At 39.0% G+C, this 20,617-nt stretch overlaps 2 protein-coding genes across 4 annotated transcripts in view; one reads left to right on the forward strand and one right to left on the reverse strand.

The window, feature by feature from the left end:
• RHOQ (ras homolog family member Q) overlaps positions 1–5,564 on the forward strand; it is a 39,136-nt gene extending 33,572 nt beyond the window's left edge. For both annotated transcript variants that reach the window (XM_029937301.1, XM_029937302.1), the window contains one exon: positions 2,243–5,564. In XM_029937301.1, the coding sequence (XP_029793161.1) occupies positions 2,243–2,398 (156 nt within the window). In that variant the 3' untranslated portion in view covers positions 2,399–5,564. The remainder of the gene's footprint in view (positions 1–2,242) is intronic.
• Positions 2,607–20,617, reverse strand: part of PIGF (phosphatidylinositol glycan anchor biosynthesis class F) — a 34,580-nt gene continuing 16,569 nt past the window's right edge. For both annotated transcript variants that reach the window (XM_029937300.1, XM_029937299.1), the window contains 2 exons: positions 17,092–17,200; positions 2,607–2,944 (listed from right to left, as the gene is read on the reverse strand). In XM_029937300.1, coding sequence (XP_029793160.1) covers positions 2,831–2,944; positions 17,092–17,200 — 223 coding nt within the window. In that variant the 3' untranslated portion in view covers positions 2,607–2,830. The remainder of the gene's footprint in view (positions 2,945–17,091; positions 17,201–20,617) is intronic.

Genomic DNA, 20,617 nt, shown 5'->3' on the forward strand with positions numbered 1-20,617 from the left:
GAGTTCTTGCATAGAATTTAATCAAAAAAGACCTCTGTGCCCCAATAGAAAAATGGACATCAGTGGAAAATATACCAAAAAATACAGACTGCAGTTGAAGATAGGAACTATGTTCAAAGTCCTTAGTAGGCAAATGGAAGTTCAATTTCCCCTTATAAAACTGGTGAAAGAAAGTTCATTATAATAGCCACTGTTCCAGGGGTGCGAGGAGATGGGCGCTCTCTTGTACCGCTGGTCATTGACTGCAGGCAATCTTGACAATATGCAGAAGCTTTAAAGTCATGCGCACTTTTGATCAGGCAATTCCATATGTAGGAATTTATCTTCCAAAATGTATTATAGATGTGCTTAAAGAGATGCATTGTTTATAATGGCACCAAAAAAACAAAACAAAACCCTGCATCCATTAAAAATTTATCCTAACACATCTATTGAGATGTTTATTTTTTTTAAATTGAGATGTTTATATTCATTATGTAGATTAAGTGGAAAAACAGTGGTTGCAAAACACTAGGATCTCACCAGTAGGCCTGTTGGCAGCATTGGGACAGTTGGGTCCTTCCTAAAACACTTTCGCCGCGCCCTCTCCTGGATTTCACCCCGGACAATGGCCTCTCCTCCACGTGTCCTCTTGTCTCTGCGTGCGGGGGCCCAGGGAGCAGCGCTCAGCTCTGGGACAGGCTTTCTTCTGCAGCCACCCTCACTAGGCCTAGGTGGGTTGCTGTCAGTCCTATGGTTGAAAAGTTCGCTACAGAAGACTCCCAAATTTCTATCTCTAGTCTGCCCTCTTCCCTCCACCGACTTGGCCATCCAGCTGTTCTTTCGACAAGTCCATCTGGGTGGCTAAGCATCTAAAAAGTAACATGTCCTCCAGAACAGAATTCCTCATTTTATCTGCCATGCCTGTCCTCCCAGTTACTCCGCTCAGATACCTTGAGGACACGCTCGACTTTGCTCTCTCTTCTTCCTGTACAGGCATCCCTGCAGCCAAACTGTTCTACATCCAACACCCAAAGGCGCCCTACCATCCCCTCCTCTGAGTCTGGTCAGGCCCCTCCCTCTCTGGCTTGGATGACTGGAACAGCTTTCTGACACACCTTTCTGCTTCTGTCTGTTCTCAACACAGCAGCCTGAGTCCTTACAAGCTCTGCTCAGGATCTTCCAGGGGCTCCCCAGTTCATCCCCAGAGGCCAGTGCTTACCGAGGCGGCCAGGCCCCTGCTGCATCTCCACCTGTGGTCTAAGCACATGGCCTCCTTGCTGTGTCCCCAAAGCCTCGTACCACCGTGTCTTTGTACTTCTGCTCCTCCATCTGCTGGGACTGTTCTTCCCTATGGAGCATTATGTTCTCACTTTTTTCAGGTCTTTGCTCAGATAGCACCTTCTCAGTGAGACCTTGCCTGATCTTGTCCCCACTCTCTACCTCCCTTCCCCAGTTTCCTCCAGACAGTGTATTACCTTCTGACGTTCTACCTCTGTTAGCTCATGGTCTTCTCCCTCTAAAATGTAGGCTAGACTTAATTTTGTTCCTCGCTGTAGTCTCTCATTTGGCAAATAAGAATGCCCAGTAAATTTCCAGGGAATGAATGCATGAATTGAGCCTCTCTTAGAGTAGAAGCCGAAGGCCTTATACTGGCCTTGAGGCTACCTCACTGGCCTCACGGCTCACCGTTCCCCTCTGCCCACGGTGGCTTCTTTAGCATTCCCTGGTGCTGGAAGCATGCTCCTGCATCCGCGTCTTTCCATCTCTGGTTCTGCCGAGGCGTCCCTCCCTGCTCAAACCTCACCTAGTTGAGAAGCTTCCCCGACTACCACTACCTCTGCCCTGTGCACGTCCTGTCTCCCTCCACCCACCCCACCTTTCTCTCGAAGCACTCCCCACCATCGGCTGTTCCCTCAGGGTGCCCCTCCCCCAGCAGGGCGCAAGCAAATGTAAGCGTCACACGGCAGAGATTTGGGTCTTCTGTTCCGTTCTTTAACACTATCTCCAGCGCCCAGAACAGTGCTTGGCATATGGTAGGTGACCAGTAAATACTTGATGTGATACATTTTCATAGAATGCGTGTGGAAGGATGTAGGCTTACTTTTTAAGTGGGCTATTCCTGAGTTTTATGGTTATGAATGGTTTCATTCTTTCTGCATGGCTGTGTTTTATCATTTTCCTTACAGCGGTGTGTTGTGTCATACCAAATGTGTACAAAAGAGTTTATATGTTTGTGGTGTTGTTTTTTTCTCCTTCCCAGATAGGAGCATGCTGCTATGTGGAATGTTCAGCTTTAACCCAGAAGGGACTGAAGACTGTTTTTGATGAGGCTATCATAGCCATTTTAACTCCAAAGAAACACACAGTAAAAAAAAGAATAGGATCAAGATGTATAAACTGTTGTTTGATTACGTGAGAAACCTCTTCAGTGGCCAAGGAAACTGTCCATTTCTCTCAAAAGGCATACGAGATGCTACAGCTATACCCAGACCTCTAATAATGAAGTGGTTTAAAACTTGAAAGAAAAACAAAACTCAAACAAAAATCAAACCCTGTCCTCAGAATTCTATAAAATTCATTAAGAATGTTTCTTAAATAAGGTCCAAGAAGCAGCAAACAGCATCTGAAGCCACAATCTATTATAAATACTTTATTTCAACTAGAAGGTACGATCTCTCAGGGGTTTCATAGTTTAAAAAGCTACAATCACATCATGTTGTAACTACATTAAAAAAAAAAACAACAACAGAACAGTGCTGTAAATGGAACTGCCTGGCTTAGACCATATACGTTTCTGCACAGTCTTTACGGAATCTGCACAAAGAAGTATCTTCTCCCTTTGCTCCAATTAATTGTTCTTGTATGTAAGCTGCTTTCTATTCCAGTATATCCAGAGTGGTGAAATCACAAGGCCAGCCACGTAGCCAAAGGTCGCTCCAAGCGTACAAGAGATGGGCCATACCTGGGGAGAGAATGTATGAGATCAAAAAAGAACAACTGTTTTATTATTACTTGAGCACAAGTTAAGTGTAACCTAAATATTTCTATATTAAAGCTTAATGTGCTTTCTTAAAGAATGCCAAAAGTGTAATAAGGTCATAACTGCATTTATCACGAACACTAAAAATGTACACATTCTAGTTAATGTGCATTCGACTGTAACAAGGCTTCTGACAACTGTAGATTTAGTCTGATGCTCCCCAAACTGCATGAGCTACATCCTAAAATTACAAATTAAAATTCTGGGTCAGACTTTATCATAATCCTGGACTCGATATAGCTGTCTGAAGTAGTTGGCAATTTTGTTCTTTAATTTCCATCCTGGCTTATATATCAAATGAAACAAGAAGTGTAGGCTGACCAAAGTACACACAAGTGCTAAAGAGAACAGACCTAGAATTCAAGCATGTTACATGGAATTTATAACAAAGTGATTGCTTCTATAATAACACTGATGTCACCTTTCAGACACAGGTGTTGGAACCACAGCAGGGGTTCTGGAACCACAGTGTGAGCACACACCTAGAGAGTCAGTTTAGTGAAATACTGGCTTCTAAATACCTGTTTTCCCCAGCCACGTTACATTTCGCACTATTACACCAAGCAAGCCAGAAGTGTAAAATAACATTGATTTCTTTCATCCACAAGCAGTACATGCTGGTCCCTAGGTGGAAGGCCCTGCTTTGACAAAAATGTATGTTCATCCGAGAAGCTTAGTTGGCATACTGGAGCCATCTCTAATCTGTCTCTGGGGGATCAGGCCGTAGAACTGTGTCAGAGGTGAGCCATTGTAGTGACTAGTTCTGTAACCTAAGCTTCCTTGTTTGGTCTGCTCTGGACCCACCTTGTTCCAAGTGCCATGCAACAGACTATAGTGTTAGAGTGTCAGTGTGAGCAAATTCATGCCGTTCAGAGAAGCATAATCTAACCCATAAATTTCCCCCTGGTCTTTCCTACATTTAAACTTGCTGTTGACTAAATTATGATTTATTTATGTCTTTGGTGAGCTGTTAATTTCCATGACTTGAGCTAATAGCTGTGTCTATTGCACAGATTGGGTAATGGAACACTAAACTTTTATACTTGAAAATGACAGCCTTAAATGCTCATATCAGTCACAAATCTAGGATGTACTGTCTTGTATGTGAGCTTTGTAGAGATTTTTAAAAATATAAGCATCATCTTCCCCATTGAAGAGTGGAGAGTCTTCTGGGTAACTAGTCAGGAACTTTCTCTCTGAACTGGCCAGTGGGTGTCTTCCTCCTCCCAAGAAGTGGTGGTTCACTCTAAGTACCATGGCCTTATATATGCTCCAATGGAATCTTTATGTACGTTCTCTTTAGTTTGGGTCTATTGATTATTAGCTATTTTTAGAACTGAAAAGAATTGCATAAATCAATTAGTATATGAGCTAAATTGTCCAACACATGGTATAAAGGAATTAAGATAGTAAAGTATTTTACATTTCCAACTTGCCTTTGGGGATTTGACGGGGATTTTTTTATTTTCCTCAAATTCACCTCTGAAACTTTTCACACTTGGGTGTACTAGCCAGTTAAAATTAAAAGCTATAATTTGTCCTGACCTAAGAGAAATGGACTAGGAATCTGGAAACACAAACTCTGATGTCACCTGTTTCCTGCCTGGGCCTCAGTTTCCTCATCTGTAAGCATGGGAGGTAGAACGAGAGGATCTCCAACGTGTCTCCCGTTTATCAACTCTTGTGATTCTCTTCTAATTTTTGGACATTACCTTTTCGGCTGCACATTCTTAAGATGGTAAAGATCCTGTACATAGATTATTAGAACTCTAAGCAAAGATGATTGCATCATCTGAACCTGAGGTGCCTTAGGTACTCTATTGACCTTGATGGGGTTTGGAGTTTCCCACTGCTTATTAAGAGCCTTTTTATTGCTTTGGTTCTTTAGGATTTCTTTTTGCACTCAATCCTTCCTGTCACTTTAAAAACCAAAGATTTGTTTTCTATTCATGAGCAGATTATAGAAAAATTGCCTTATTTTCAGAAGCACATCTTCATTAAAGACTTAAGTTTCAGTAAAAATTGAGACTAATCATTGGAACAACTAGTTCGAAGCAGTCAAGTATCTGGGAAATAAAATACTTCAAAAATATCTTACTGACATGAATTTTGCTAGATAATGCAAATACATTGCTTCAAATAAGGTCACGCATGAATGAATTTAAAAGAAACGTACAGTTATATTTTTTTGCATATAATCAATTCTGAAGTTCTTAAAAATAATTTGAGGGGCTCCCTGAAATCTTATTTAGTACTTTGCTAACTTGTACCCTTTTTCTGTCTCTACAGATACATTTCAAATGAGCCCATGTTGAATTATCTTATTTCCAATAAGTAGAGCCTGAATTAATGGTTTTTATTGTGAATTAGTTACTTTAGGCATTGCTTCCATTTGATTTCTAGTTATTACTTTTAAGTACCAAATTAAATACTGGTTTGTCGGTTGTTGCTTTTTAAGTGATTGTTACTTTAACAGTGTCCCATCTTAACACATGGGGTTATAAATAAAATAATATGCATAGTTTACTATCTATGTAAAGCACTGAACTTCTTACCTTAGTTTTTATTTAACACCCAGTGTAAACATTTGGGATAATACTCATTCCTCTGTTTCTCATGCTGTGAGTCTAATCACCAGCCAAGTGTGAGCACCTGCACTTTGTTAAAAAGCACACTGTCAAAGTGTAGAGAGAATAATAATCCCTCGTGAATCTCTGCCAGATTCCAATTTGGGTCACTAAGTTCTACTTGAATCACTCTGTAATTTCAGTACGGCTCTTTGTTTCCAAACACATACACAATCACACACACATTCTGTAAGCAGCTGCCATACTGCATCTCCAGTGGAATGCCAAAGATGAAATATTAGTCTAAAAGTTTTGTCTAATGAGGGGCAAAGGCTTAGAACACTTGCTGTTTATTCAGTTCTCAAGAAATCTAAGCCATCAGCAAATTAAAATGTTGGACCGGCTTTGAAGACCGTTTGCTAGTGATGTATCAGGCTTTCCTGCTGGACTTTCCTGAAATAAGTAGCCCTTAGCTGTAACACATTGTTTTTTTAAAGGAGAATTTCTTCATTTAAGCACAAGCTTCCTGATTTTTTATTCCCAGGATAGGGAATGGCAAAAGGAGCAGCTGAAAGGAGTTGGGGGAAGCTGCCTACTAAATCACCTTTTCTCTAAAGTCCTCATGATTGAATTTCCTACTGACCTTCTTACAACTGCTTTAAACAATTTCAAACTACACAATGGCAAGAGATTTCATACTGACTTATCAGACCATCCCAGCTTCATCACACATTTTCATCCTTTGATCTTGGGGTTATCCATTAAAACTGTGTACTTGTCTTTCACACAGAGATGCTTCTGTTTAACATTCATGCCGCAAGTAGGCTTAAAACAAAAACAACTGTGGTCTCATCTACTGAACAGACAATCCAACTGCAATGCTACAGACATTTCTCCAAATTATGGTCATCTGGGATGGCTATCCATATAATTATCCTGTTTTGTTTAAGGGAAATAGAAAACACCAAGACATGCATGTAAAGAAAGTCATTTATAAGTGTTTGCCACCAAAATGATCACCTTCTTTTTATCCAGTCTTTTATAAATTAAAGTGTTTTAGCCACTCAATGGAAGAAAAAAATCCTGTTGCATGACAAAATATAATGCAAGTGGGCAAAATTATTACAATTAATTGTTAAAAAAACCGAGTAGTTACATCACACAAACAAAGCATCTTGCTTAAAGTACCACTATTATCCTTTCTCTGAACCAAATGACTCCTTTTTAATGTTTTTTCATCACTTAAGCCAAAAAAAGGTCAATGTTCCTTTAAAATACTCAACATTAAGGAAGGCTAATATTACAGGGTTTGGGTACATGGTATCGGCACTAAGTTGTGTTAATCTCAGAAATAAAACAATTCCACCCTAATAAGCTAAAACATATTTTCTCGATAAATAATACAGATTTAACTTTGTATGTTTTCTTGGTTAGACAAATCAGTGTTATTGCTGGTTGAACAACATTTCAAAATTATACAAACATTTCCACCTGAAGACCCCACTGCTCTCTCCTGCTCAGGCATTGCTGATGTATCTATGTAGTGTTGGGACTTCTCAAAGCATGTTCTAAGAAGTACATAATGATTTAAGGACTCTAATTTTTGTATTAGACTGAATTTGAATCTCAGCGCTGTCATTTACTAAACGTGGGACCCTGTGAAAGTCACCTTACCTCTTTGTACATTGGTTTCTCACCTGTGAGTGAGGATTTTCATAAAGCCCACCTCACAGGGATTGCTATCGTGAGTAAAGGACAGAATGCACTATGTGGTACTTAGAACCATGCCTAGCACAGTATGTGGCACATAGGACATATGAGCTACCAATTGATAATTATCTTTTAGTTCATATTCCTAGTAGGCACATGTAAGCTGCCATCGTAATCTATAATGCCATCATTTCCCCAAATACACCATCTCTGAAGCTGATCCTATTAAAAAATCCTTCCCCAAATTTTTCAAGTACTTTAAAAATATTTTTTAAAAACTACATCTAACTGAACTCATGTTAAACATGATACACAGATTTTGTACATACGTCATATAATTTCAGGGGCTCACAGACCCCCACCCATGGACTCCCGGTTAAGAACTGCTGTCCTCTTCATCACTCAAACCTAACCAGCATCATTAACTGTTCTAGTCGGCAAAAGTAATACAGTGACCCTCTACATTGTGGTTCAGAATTTTAAGGATCAATTTCAGTAACGTAGATGGTATTTGTTACGTGATTTGAGAGTAAATAACTTAAATATATTTTAATTATCTGCACAAGAGTACTTAGGTTCCTTTAATACATATTAAATGCAAGTACATGTTCACCCTCGTCCTGTCACCGAGATGCCGTCCACAGGTTTGGATGCTACCACCTGATAGCTAGTTGGGTAAGTCACTGACTGTGGCAGCTCTGAGCTGCCACAGGTTTCCTAAAGTGATGATCAGGTATTTGAAATTAGATGAGGATTTCTTCTGAAGTTAGTTTCAGATGTTCAACAGAAGCTTTAAAATAACTGTATAAAAACATGAGGCTACTTTAAAAAACCCTTAATATTTTGCTTAGGGGCTTTCTTCGGCTCTTCTGGGGAGTAGCAGAGTCAGTGGCTTAAGGACGGGCTGTGCTGTGGGACCACTTCTCGCTGAACAGCCTTGGCCGGATCACTTGCCAGCGAAGCCTGAGTTTCCCAATGTGCAAAACAGGGATAACAGTACCTCTTGAATTTAAAACATGGGGCTGCTGCATTATTTTAAAATCTGCCATGAAAGCTGTGAGGTACCATGCATCGGTATCACTTTGTATATTGTATGTTTTAACTTGAAAAACGTAAACTTCTGTGATCACTGGGGCACCTGAGTGGCTCAGTCAGTTAAGCATCTGACTCTGATCTTGGTTCAGGTCATGATCTCACCGTTTGTGGGATCGAGCCCTACTCCGGGCTCTGCACTGACAGCGCAGAGCCTGCTTGGGATTCTCTCTCCCTCTTTCTCTGCATCTCCCTCACTCATGTATGTGCACATGCTCTATCTCTCTCTCAAAATAAACTTTATTTTAAAAAACCTTATATGATCACTAAGTATTTCTTAGGTAACTGACACTGCAAGGTAATAATTCGAAGCAGCAGTTCAGAACAAATAAAACAGTTCATGAGCAATGTTATACTGTGCTGTAGGCACTATTCCCTGGCCCTGGTAACCCTCTTTAATATGTGCCAATCTTCACGTGAAGACTGAGGAGTATAAAAGCTTATGAGAAAATGCTCATAAGCTATACAACACAGTGCATTATATTAACCATATGTAGCCTCATCTCAGAAATAGAAGGGCACTTCCTGCTCTTAGCTGTCATTTTTCATAAATTTTAAGAAGCATAATTACAAAAACTGATTGTAAACCAACCACTGGTAGACATGTGTGTCATTTTTAATAGTCTCAAACGAATGACTCCATTCATTCAAAACTATTGAGCCCCTACTATAAACCAAACAATCTTAAATTGAAACTAAGATTATTTGATTTTTGGATATTTAATTTTAAAAATAAATTCTTAAAAATATGTGTTGCAACAGAATTATATTTTTCAGAAAGGTCATAGATATCATAAGGAAATCGATCTGTCTACAGATCAGAAAACCTAGAAACAGAACTCACAATCATCAGGAAGATTGGCTCTTCCTGGTTAAAAAGAAGATAAAACCCAGGCAGCTAGTTCTGAATTTCTCACAAGCCACTTCTTAATGTTTATTTTACTGTGCTTGCTCACCACAAATGCCCACTGGCACGACAGATAGAATTCATCTTTCAAAGACTGATGACACGTCTACTGGCTTAAAATGATCATTTATATTTTCTTCTGTACTTGATGGTTAGTGCTGTGCTTTTCCAGATGTTCTTAAAGCAGACAGTATTTCTTGTCTGACGTAGGCAAACATTGGAGATGAACCTGCTCTCCCGGACGCGCCTCTCTGGTTGAAGTCTGCACTGACCCAGGTGCACCCTGGCACTTTCCTGTGACTGAGCACACGTTTAGGAAGAGCCGTTTGTGGACAGGTGTGTCATCTCCAATCTGCCACTTTTTGCTGCAATGATGCTGAGCTACAGGGGTCCTCGCCAAGATCACGCAACTAAGTGAACCTGGCTGGCACCATTCTTGCCCCCAGGAAAGCCCTGCCAGCAGAGTGGAATCAGCACAATCACCATGCAGTGAACCCTCCTTTTAAATACAAAGCCATCTGCGGTCCGTTAAGCATTATAGGTTGTTTTTTTTCTCATGCTTGAAACCTAAATCCTATTCATATAAGTTAATATTTTATTTTGGTCTGCCTAGGACACTGTATAATACCTTTGATAACAGAAACACCAATTAACCTAAAAACATACCACCCTTTAATAATTAAATCTGTGATCTTAGTTTTATCCCTCACTCTAGCAGTATTTCTAGTAATCCTTATGATCTCTGGCTTCAATTTATGAATTATCTATACCATCTGTGACTTCAGAAAATGAATGTATATTTTTCACAAATGTTACATTTTTAACCTGCTAAAACTAGAGAAAATAAAAAAGGGATTTTAAATATAACAATGCCTTATATAGATGTTATGGAAATAAGTATAAATATTTTTAAACAATTTTAAATCGTTTTTAAAAAATCCTCCATCAATACTGGTTTTTAACTTTATAGGAAATAAGTATACTCAAAAGAGATGTGACTATCTGGTTCGATTCTGCTTTAGAGACAGCAGCACTCAAGTCCAGAGTTTAAAGGCACTTGTAGGTTCTCTAGACACAAAAAGCTCTGCATATTACCTTCAAATCCTCTCCTACAAGTGTATTAAATTTTATGGTCTAAAATACATACACCACCAGTGGTCATGACATTTATATAAATTCTTACATGTGGAAAGAAATGCAATATAATAACTACTTAAGCATTTCCAAGGAGATCTAAACTATGGCCTTTTAGAAGGGAAGGGAAGGAAGGAAAAGAAAGGAAGAGAAGAAGGAAGGAAGGAAGAAGGAAGGGAGGGAGGGAGGGAGGGAGGGAGGAAGGAAGGAAGGAAAGAAAGATAAGGAAGGAAGGAAAGAAAAGGAGAAAGGAAACGGAAAGAAAGAAAAGGAAGGGAGAGAGAGATGGGGAGGGAGGAAGGAAGAAAGAGAGGAAAGAAGAAAGGAGGGAAGGGTGGAAGAAGGAAAGGAAGGGGAGGAAGGGAAGAAAGGACAAAAGGAAAGGAAGGGAAGGGGAGGGGTGGAGAAAAGCTGTTTAGGGTTAGACCCCAAGGCTGGGCAGAATAAATAACACAAGGAGACAATCAATGCTAGTCCCTAACATTTGAAAACCCAAATAATGAAATCTGCATTTTATGGTAATGCTAAAAATACAATCATTAAACTAGTCGTTTTGTAGGTCACAAATGACTATAACATTAATTAAGCAGTAACTATGTGTTAGGTCCTGCCTGAAGTGCTTTAGAAGGATTACATACTTTACTCCTCACTAGTAAGTGGCAGAGCCAGGACTTGAACCTAGGAATCTGATGATAGAGCTCTTAATCATCACATCACCTACCTATTCATAGGACAAGTGGGTTTAAAAATGTTATAGCAAATTTCCTTTGCTCAGAATAACCAACATTTCTTAAACTCCCATTAGTTTTTTTAGTAACATGACACACTGGCCTATTTTTTGATAGAAGAAAGAATTAAGACATTTTCCAGATGAACAGCTCATAACTATTCTATCAAACCTTTAGAGCATATTAAATCCGAATCTAAATTATTTTTATCAATTAATTAAATTTCAGTCCTATGTAATATTTAATGTTATACTTACATTGAGTATATGCTTTGTACACAGTAAAAACTTAAATACTTACTGATTAGCTTTTAGCTACAGCAAATAATTATAATGTACAGAGGTTTTCCACAGTCAAAATCTTTATTTTGACAATAACTATAAAAGCATTCTCCGGGAGTAAAGGGGAGTGCCTGGGTTACAGGAAATTTAAATATTTATTTTCTTGCTGATATTTAAAGGCAAATAATTAAGGCAGGGAAGAGAAGATGTCTTGCAAATATTTTTTTAAAAAACAATAAAAATGACTAATATGGTTGTGGGTTGCCATCAAACCATTTTCTCTTTAGTCAAATCCTCTTACTGCTTCTGGCAAGAGAAGGCTTCCTCCAACTATAAAGATGCCTACTCTCTTGTCATTTGTCATTACTTAAAATTATTTAAAATTCATATTAGTAAATGAAAAAAAAACGTTTTTCACTGAGATTACAGATTTTTAAAATTCCTTTTATGTTTATTTTTGAGAGAGAGCAGGCATGCGAGAGCATGATTGGGGGAGGGGCAGAGAGAGAGGGAGAATCTGAAACAGGCTCCAGGCTCCAGCCGTCAGCACAGAGCCTGACACCGGGCGCAAACCCATGAAACCGTGAGATCATGACCTGAGCAGAAGTCAGATGCTTAACTGACTGAGCCACCCAGGAGTCCCGAGATTTTCAATGAGCCTTTTCAGTCATTTGGTGATGAAACGACTTTAGAAATATACATATGCTTGAAATTGCTCAAAACAGATCTTGCATCATTTTAAGTTTATGTTTGGCCTCTGGAACTTTATACAGAGTCAGATTTGAGTTCAAAGTATAGAAAATTGAACTAATACATGTAAAAGTTTTTTGTGGGGTTGTTTGTATATGTTTTTTTAAAGAAGAAATACTCACTTGACCAGATATTCTTGTTCCCCTGACTAGAATACAAATAAAACCAGATCACAATCCAGAAAAGCTCACTTTATCATGAATGTCTCATATCTGTATTGGGCTACAAGGAACAGAACTAAAATGTCTTTATACGTATTATCTTTTAGATAGTGCTGAGTATATACTGTAGTCTCGTCTCATGAAATTTTGCTCTAGAAAAATCTCCATTTTGAGGTAATGCCATATTTCTTTATCAGGTTTACTGTTACTCTGGCAGATTCTGTCAGTATCGAGAGCCACATCGAGTACTGGCGCTACGTAGTTACTTATGAAGAACAGAACAAAACAAGACACCTGTTTGCTGAAATTAAAAAGTGAAAGAAAAAATGAAGCCTCATCATTTCTCTAGATTATCAGTAAATAACTGCTAAAAGAGAGAGGGGCAGGTGATTATGATATGAATAAAGATGATTATTAATTCCATCATTTCACCAACAGTATGTTTTATAATTTTCAAAAGATTATAGTGAATAAGTAGATCATTAAGTTGGAATACCCTGCAAACAACCCAACAGTAAGGACAACTAAAGAACCAGTAATATTCCAGTTGAATCAAACATCTTAATGAAGACCAGCACTTTTTACAGAAATTAACAAGCTGGAAAATCTTTTTTCAAAGTAATTCAAATGGAAACTTTACCTTAATTTAAAAAGTGAAACCATCAATTTGGATCCAGCTTACCTCTTACTGTAAACAAGCACTGAGGTAGAAAAATGAGAGTCAGTAGCTAAAGGCCTGGACAATCTAAAATGCATAAATATATTAACATATATATTTTCTATGCAAACGTAAACCCAGATTTTACAAAGGCACATCTACTCCCCATAATTCAGTTTCTACTTCTACTTATGATTTAGACAGGTGTAAAATATCAAACATTTACACTCTAAAATATTCCATCTATATGCAAACTGACATGTTAATTGCACATTACCTTGCCAACTCATTAAAGCTGATGGCCCACGGTGCTTTATACCTCAATACTTTGTATTTAGAGTTAATTGCATGTATCTGAAAGTAATTAATCTACTACAGATTAAAATATAATTTTCTATGTATACTTTTCAATGATTTTGATTATCCTGCTCCAATTTAGAAATCACTGACCCTGCAGAATGAACCTGGGAACTTGAGTACAAATGAGTTCTCCATCTCCTAGTGATCATTGAGATGGCCAAGGAAATATAAACAAAACCTTCATCAGTACCGAAACCTTGAAAATCCCAAACCTCCAGGGATTTCTCTAATATATAATAGATGAATATAGGAGGTAAAGGCAAACCCATCAGACTTACTGAACGTAAACTTGTCTGTCTAGGAGACAAAACATCTACTGAAAAGCATGGACTCAAAATAGGCATTTAGGCGCAAGACACATAACCCAGATCCCTTGAAAGCCTTTGGAAAGTGAGATACATATTAAAAATTTAACTCAGCTCTCACCTAGGAATTATACTAGAGAAAACTAGACAAAAATGCAGAATATGCATGTTTAAAAATGATTATAGTCACCATAATTAGTAATAGTAAATCAATAATTATGAAACTATAAACAATCTAAATGTTCATTCATAAGAAACTGATATATGATTTCACCCAAATAATGGGATATCATATATATATGTAAATTTTCACTGACAGGGAATGAGCTCCATAACATACTGCTGAAGGAAAAAAAAGATTAAAAATGACATCTATACATCACTGAGCAAATCAAAATGACAATGAGATATCACCTCACACCTATTAGAATGACTAAAATCGAAGACACAGAAATAACAGGTGTCAGCAAGGATGCAGAGAAAAACGAACACTTGTGTACTACTGGTGGGAACACGGACTGGTCCAGCCACTGTGGAAAACAGTTCAGACGTTCCACCCAAAATTAAAAACAAAACTACCCTACGGATCTAGGAATCACACTACTGGGTATTTATCCAAAGAACATAAAATCAATAATTCAAAGGAACACTTGCACCCCTATGTTTATAGCAGCATTACTTACAACAGCAGCCAAATAATGGAAGCAGCCTGAGTGTCCACTAGTAGATAAATGGATAAAGATATGGCATATATAAATAAAATGTTACATTATTCAGCCATAAAAAAGAATGAAGTCTTGCCATTCGCAATGACCTGGATGGATACAGAGTATAATGCTAAGTAAAATAAGTCAAAGGAAGACAAATACCATGTGATCTCATGGATATGTGAAATTTGAGAAACAAAACAAATGAGCAAAGGAAAAAAGGAGAGAGAGAGAGAAACCGAGAAAGAGACTCGTAACTATAGAGAACACACTAATGGGTTACCAGAGGAGAGGTGGGGGAGGGAGGATGAGGACAACAGGGGGTGGGGATTAAGAGGACACTTACCCTGATGAAAAAAATAACATGATTAAAAAAATGCATACCCAGAAATTTCGCTTTAAGAATTTATCTTAAGGAAATGATAGTACTATCTTCCAAAGCCTTATAAATAAGGATGTTAATTATGAATTAAGATAAGAGCTAACATTTCTTACACATGATCTCATTTAGTCCTCACAACTACTATTTCCTCCATGTTACAGTGAACCTGTTCAAGAACACAGTAAATGGAAGAGCTGCAATCTGAATAACACACCCTACACATCTAAGCAGAAACAAGATCATAGTGGCCTTATAAACAATGCCAAAGGGCTTGGACTTCATTCATTGCAAGCAGTGAGGAAGCCATTGGAAGATTGTAAGCAGGAGAAATAACAGTATCAGGTCTGCAGTTTGGCATGTAAAGAATGGTTCAGTAGGGAGGACATAAAGTAAGGTGAGAGACGCCTGTACAAGTTACAGGATTATATGTAAATGGAGAGAAGATAAATCCAAGAGATGTTAAAAGACTAGAATCAATGGGGCGCTTGGGTGGCTCAGTCAGTTGAACGTCTGACTTTGGCTAAGGTCATGATCTCACGGTTCATGGGTTCAAGTCCCACATCAGGCTCTGTGCTGATTGCTCAGAGCCTATAGCCTGCTTTGGATTCTGTGTCTCCCTCTCTCTCTCTGCCCCTCCCCTGCTCCCACTCTGTCTCTTTCTCTAAATAACTAAACAAAACAAACAAAAAAAAACCCTAGAATCAAAAGGGCCAGTGACCCGTTTGATCTGAGCTGTGAAGGGAAGGCAGGATCAAGGATGACTCTCAGGTTTCTGACTCAAGCAAACGGATGGATGACAGTGCTACTTACATCACAGGGGAGAGAAAAATTGAATTTTAAGCAAACTGAGTTCAAGGTAGCTACAGAACCTCAAGGGGAACACACTGTTGCATTTATGAGTCTGAAGCTCAGAGGCCCCAGGCAGGAGATAAAGATTTGGGACTCATTAGCCATATTTTAGTTGTAGTCATGGCCAAGGGATAAGGTCATGCAGGGAGAGTGAGAGAAAAAAAAGATGTTAGAAATCAAGGGAGTACTGGTGTTTTAAGAAGAGGCAGTCCAAGCAGCTCTCAGGGAAGCTGAGAAGGAGAAACGAGAGAAGGAGAAAGAAAAGCCGTGGACATGGTGGTTGCAGAAAGTCAAGAAAAGAGTTTCAAGCAGGGAAAGAGTATGTTTCCAGTGAGTTAATGCTCAGAGAAGCGCTGACAATAGGTCTCAAAAGTCTTTCTTGAATTTAGCAATGAAGTGACTATGGACAGGGCATTAAAAAAATGACATATACATTACAGTTATACACAGAGAAAACTGCACAGATTATCACCAACATACAAAATGAAATGAGGGTTGCTGCTGGGTGATTGGATGTTTGATAATTTTTACTTTCTCCTTTATAATTATTAAGGTTGCTTAAATTTTCTAAATAAATATATACTGTCTTTCTAATAGGAAAACAACTCTCTTCATGTTGAAAAAAGAAAGTATGGTTTTTAATGCTACAGTTCCATTTGAGAAAAATTATCTTGAGAAAATAATTGGAAAATCCACGAAAATACAGATTCAAGGTGTTAATCACAGCACTGTCTATAATAGTGAAATACTGGCAATAACCTAAATGATCACTAGCGAATTTGCTAAATACATTTGGGGATAAAAATAAATAAATAAATACATACATTTGGGGATAACTATATCATGGCATACTATGAAGCCATTAAAAACAAAGACAAAGATATATTCATTACTAGTTTGGTGAGCTTCGAAATATTACATAATGTTTCCTCATCTGTAAAATGGGACTAAAAAGAACACTTATAGTGTTTTAACCTAGCTTCTTAGCTATTTCCTATTATGACCAGAAACAAAAACCTGAGGTTTAGGAGTTTCCCCTTGATATCACGTACCCCTATTTCAAGACATACTTTGCTATATGCTTTTAAAAAATCTTTCAAAATCAACATTCAACTTGGCCATAACTCAAGTTAAGAAAATATGAATCAAAGACCACAAAGGCAATGAACATGTAAGTTGAAAATAGGCAATTCCTGCCACTCTGCCTTGTGTTTAAAAAACTCCTCTAAATATTCATAAACTAAGCTTATTTATTCACATATACACGTAGAAAAAACAGTGCTGGAAGACAGAACTGGCTGATCTGGAGGCCAGTGGGCTCTGTGGCCAAGAAGTCCCCCAGATTACAGTGACAGGGAAGTGGCATCCCTACTTAACTGAACAACAACATCATTTATACAGACATACTGGCTAGCTTCCTCAGTTTTACCATCACTGTATAAACATTTATTTTGTTGCTTTAAGTAGCTGAAACCAACCTGCCACGGTCTTTCCCAATCGAGCGGAATAGGGAAGGCACCGAGCCATGTTCCTATAAAACTAGAAATCGTAGTGATCTGAAGACTGTTCTCCCAAATGGATGTAACTCTGCAAGACACAAATATGTCAATCATTAGTGGTAGATATATCTTAGCTGCTAGAGACTCAAACAGTGCTGCAAATGGACACTACACATATGTGCTCTGCTCATCTAACAATCATCTGGCATTGGCGTGTATTTCCCATGAAGTATTAACAACTAATCAGGAAGATGATGGAAATGTTTTTCAGTGGGAAAGGTAGTATGTGCAGCACACGGCGCAAGCCCAACAGCAGGGCAGACAATCTGCGGTGAGAGCTGTCTCCCTTCCACCCTTATCAACTCTGGGGCAGATAAGATAGCAGAGCTGCTATCGCCAGTGTAGAACATATCCTTCCAGAAATCTCTTATGCATGCGCAAATATATACACAATTTTTTTGGAATGGTATGCATATATGTATACACCTTTTACCAAAACAAACGCATGTTATAAACCCAGTTTTGCTGTTTTTGTTTTCCCTTGTTAACTATGCTAGCTGCATGAGTACTCCACTGCAGGGACGTAGCATCACCTACTCAGCTAGTCCTTCTGTTGGCACATTTCATTTGAACAAATCAACTCTATTTTTTTGATGGGGGAGGAGTAGAGAACAACAGATTTCCAAACAGCCAGTGATTTCACCTACCATCCTTATTAAGTGTACATCTCAGAGTGTCAAGGTGAAAAGACAGAATTCTGCCATGCTTAGCTGGCCTGGGTTTCAGCCTGCCCCTCTCTCACAGTGCGACCACTCAGCCGTGCGGAGCACCAGTCTGGTGACAGGAGACTAAAACCCCACCGCAGTGCAGTAAGTGGGGCCCAAATATTCACTTGATCAAAATCAAAGGTTATTCTATATAAAGATTATGATAAGCAGTTTCTTCCAGCCAGTGTAAGGGGAAAAAAGGAAAACATCTGTTAGATGACTTCTTTCATTAGAAATAGGCCATTACGCACAAAATATACCCTGAATTAAAGAAGCCCCAAATGACAAGTCAGTTCATGATCCACTCCCTCTGCCACCTGTCCCCCTCGTCCACCTACATAAGGGAAGAGCTCTAGCTCGTCTGTACTGAAAAGCAGGACTGGAAGAAGGTGGGAACCAGTCGCCATGGGTCCCAATCTGTGCTGTTGGCTGGGCTTCGCTGTTCTTTTTGTTTTATGTAACACCTAAAAATGCAAGTCAATTCTTCGGCTAGCATTCAACAACACAGAGATCTGTCCCAATCCTGGAGGGAAAAAACAACCACCAGTGAGTGGAACATAAAGAGGAAACTCTCCTCTTCAGGCAACTTAAAGGATTTTCTAGGGTTAATTTTTGACTATCTGTGGCTGACAAATGTTGACTCTCTTTCACTTAACACATAATTCCTTTATGCTGCAATACATAAAGGATGTGCCTAGAGACATAAAGTCTGAGAGAGGTGGAGAGCAAGGTTTACTTTCTGCTGAGAGGAATTTACTGCTCCCATTTTATGGAAGAGGAAGTTCCACCAGAATTGGGAGAATGAGTGGCATCTGGGCTTGACAAACCAGAGAAAGAGCTGCACTGGCGACAGAAAGAACGCAAGTAAAAGTGGGTAGGGCTGAGTGGAAGAATGGGAAATAAGGCTGCATAAGTAGGTTAGAGTTAGGGTTTTTAAAAATAGCACCTTTACGGAGTATAGTGAAAGTCTGCCGGATAGCCTTACAATTCGCTCACGTAAAGCGCAAAATTCAATGGTTTTTCGTGCATTGAGAGTTGTGCAGCCATCATCCCAAAATGACACCCTTGTACCCGCTGGCACTCACTCCCCACTTCCCCTTCCCTCTGGCCCCAGGCCACCACTTTCTGTCTCTAGGGATTTGGCTATTCTGCACATTTCACATAAACGGAATCACACATGTGGTCTTTTGTGACTGGCTTCTTTCACTTAGTGTCATGTTTTCAAGGTCCATCCATTTTGTAGCACCTGAAAATACTTTTTTATTGTCAAATAATATTTTGCTGTTATGGACATACCACATTTATTTTATCCATGCATCCGCTGGACATTTGAGTTGTTTCTGAGTTTGTGGCTACTATGCATAATGCCACTGTAAAGGTTCACGTATGAGTTTTGCATGGACATGTGTTCTCATTATTCTTAGGGATATACTAAGATATGGAATTGCTGGGTCATTCATAGGATAACTATGCTTAATCCTGCAAAGGAACTGCCAGACTGTTTTCCAAAGCAGCTGGGCCATTTTATATTACCACTTGCAGTGTATAAGAGTTTTGATTTCTCCCCATCCTTGCTAATACTTGTTATTATTTTAATGTTTATTTTAGAGAGAGAGAGAGCACAAGCAGGGGAGGGGCAGAGACAGGGGGAGGCAGGGGATCCAAAGCAGGCTCCCTGCTGACAGCAACAGCCCAACGAGGGGCTCAAACTCACAAACTGAGAGATGATGGTCTGAGCTGAAGTTAGACACTTAACTGGCCGAGTCATCCAGGCGCCCCTCTAATACTTGTTATTATTGATTCCAGCCATCTCAGTGGGTGTGAAGCTGTATCTCATTGTGGTAGATTTAGGGTACGGATTTTAGAAAAACATGAAAAGTCAAGCTAAATAAGTCACGGAAGGTTTTAAATCAAGGCAGATAAGATCAAAGCTATGTTTCAACAAGGGTTATGTACATGTCTTATCTAACCGCAAAGCTCTAAGTTCCCTGGGCTTGAGGAACAAGATCCATGTCTTCACATTTTTCACTTTTATAACACTCTGAGGCCATCTGATATTTGTTACAAAAAGGGCAAACATGCAAGAGGTTGTCCTCTATTTTAATGTATCCAAGGGAGTTTACGATCTTATATATAATAAATATAGAAAAATAAGGAACCAAAAGCTAGTTTAAAATATAGAAAAACTCTGTAGCCTAACTTTGTAAAATTAAAAATCTGCATCTATCAAAATCATAATGTGTATAAGCACCTCTGAGGTCCTACATGGTAATCAGATGACACCGACGACGAATCCCTCCCGGCATCCCTCCCCACTCCTGAAATCCGCTCGCAAGGCAGACACTCTAAACTCTTAGTGTTTCTTCTGTGTACCTCAAAATTTAAAGAACGTATATTATGTATAGACTTTGCAAGACTGTTACTCCCTGCTTTCTATGATGGAAGACGAAGACACAGCCCTCTTCCCACACGCCTCCCGTCGCCATGTGCTCATTTCTCCCTGACTCGCCATCTCCTCCTTGATGGTAACATCCTCTCCTCCCAGCTGAATCCACAGCACAGTATCTACATTAATGTGACTATGAAAATGCCACAGCTGAACCACACAGTAAACCACAGTCACATCTCCTTTCCTAGAGACTTTAATTTTCTTTGGATGTTAAGAACTGCCTCTTTTTCTAACCTCTATTTGCTTAGGTACCGGTCACTAAACCATTCTCAAGTATTCTAAAGAAACT

The sequence above is a fragment of the Suricata suricatta genome, chromosome 4 (assembly GCF_006229205.1).
Source record: "Suricata suricatta isolate VVHF042 chromosome 4, meerkat_22Aug2017_6uvM2_HiC, whole genome shotgun sequence".
Lineage (NCBI taxonomy): Eukaryota > Metazoa > Chordata > Mammalia > Carnivora > Herpestidae > Suricata > Suricata suricatta.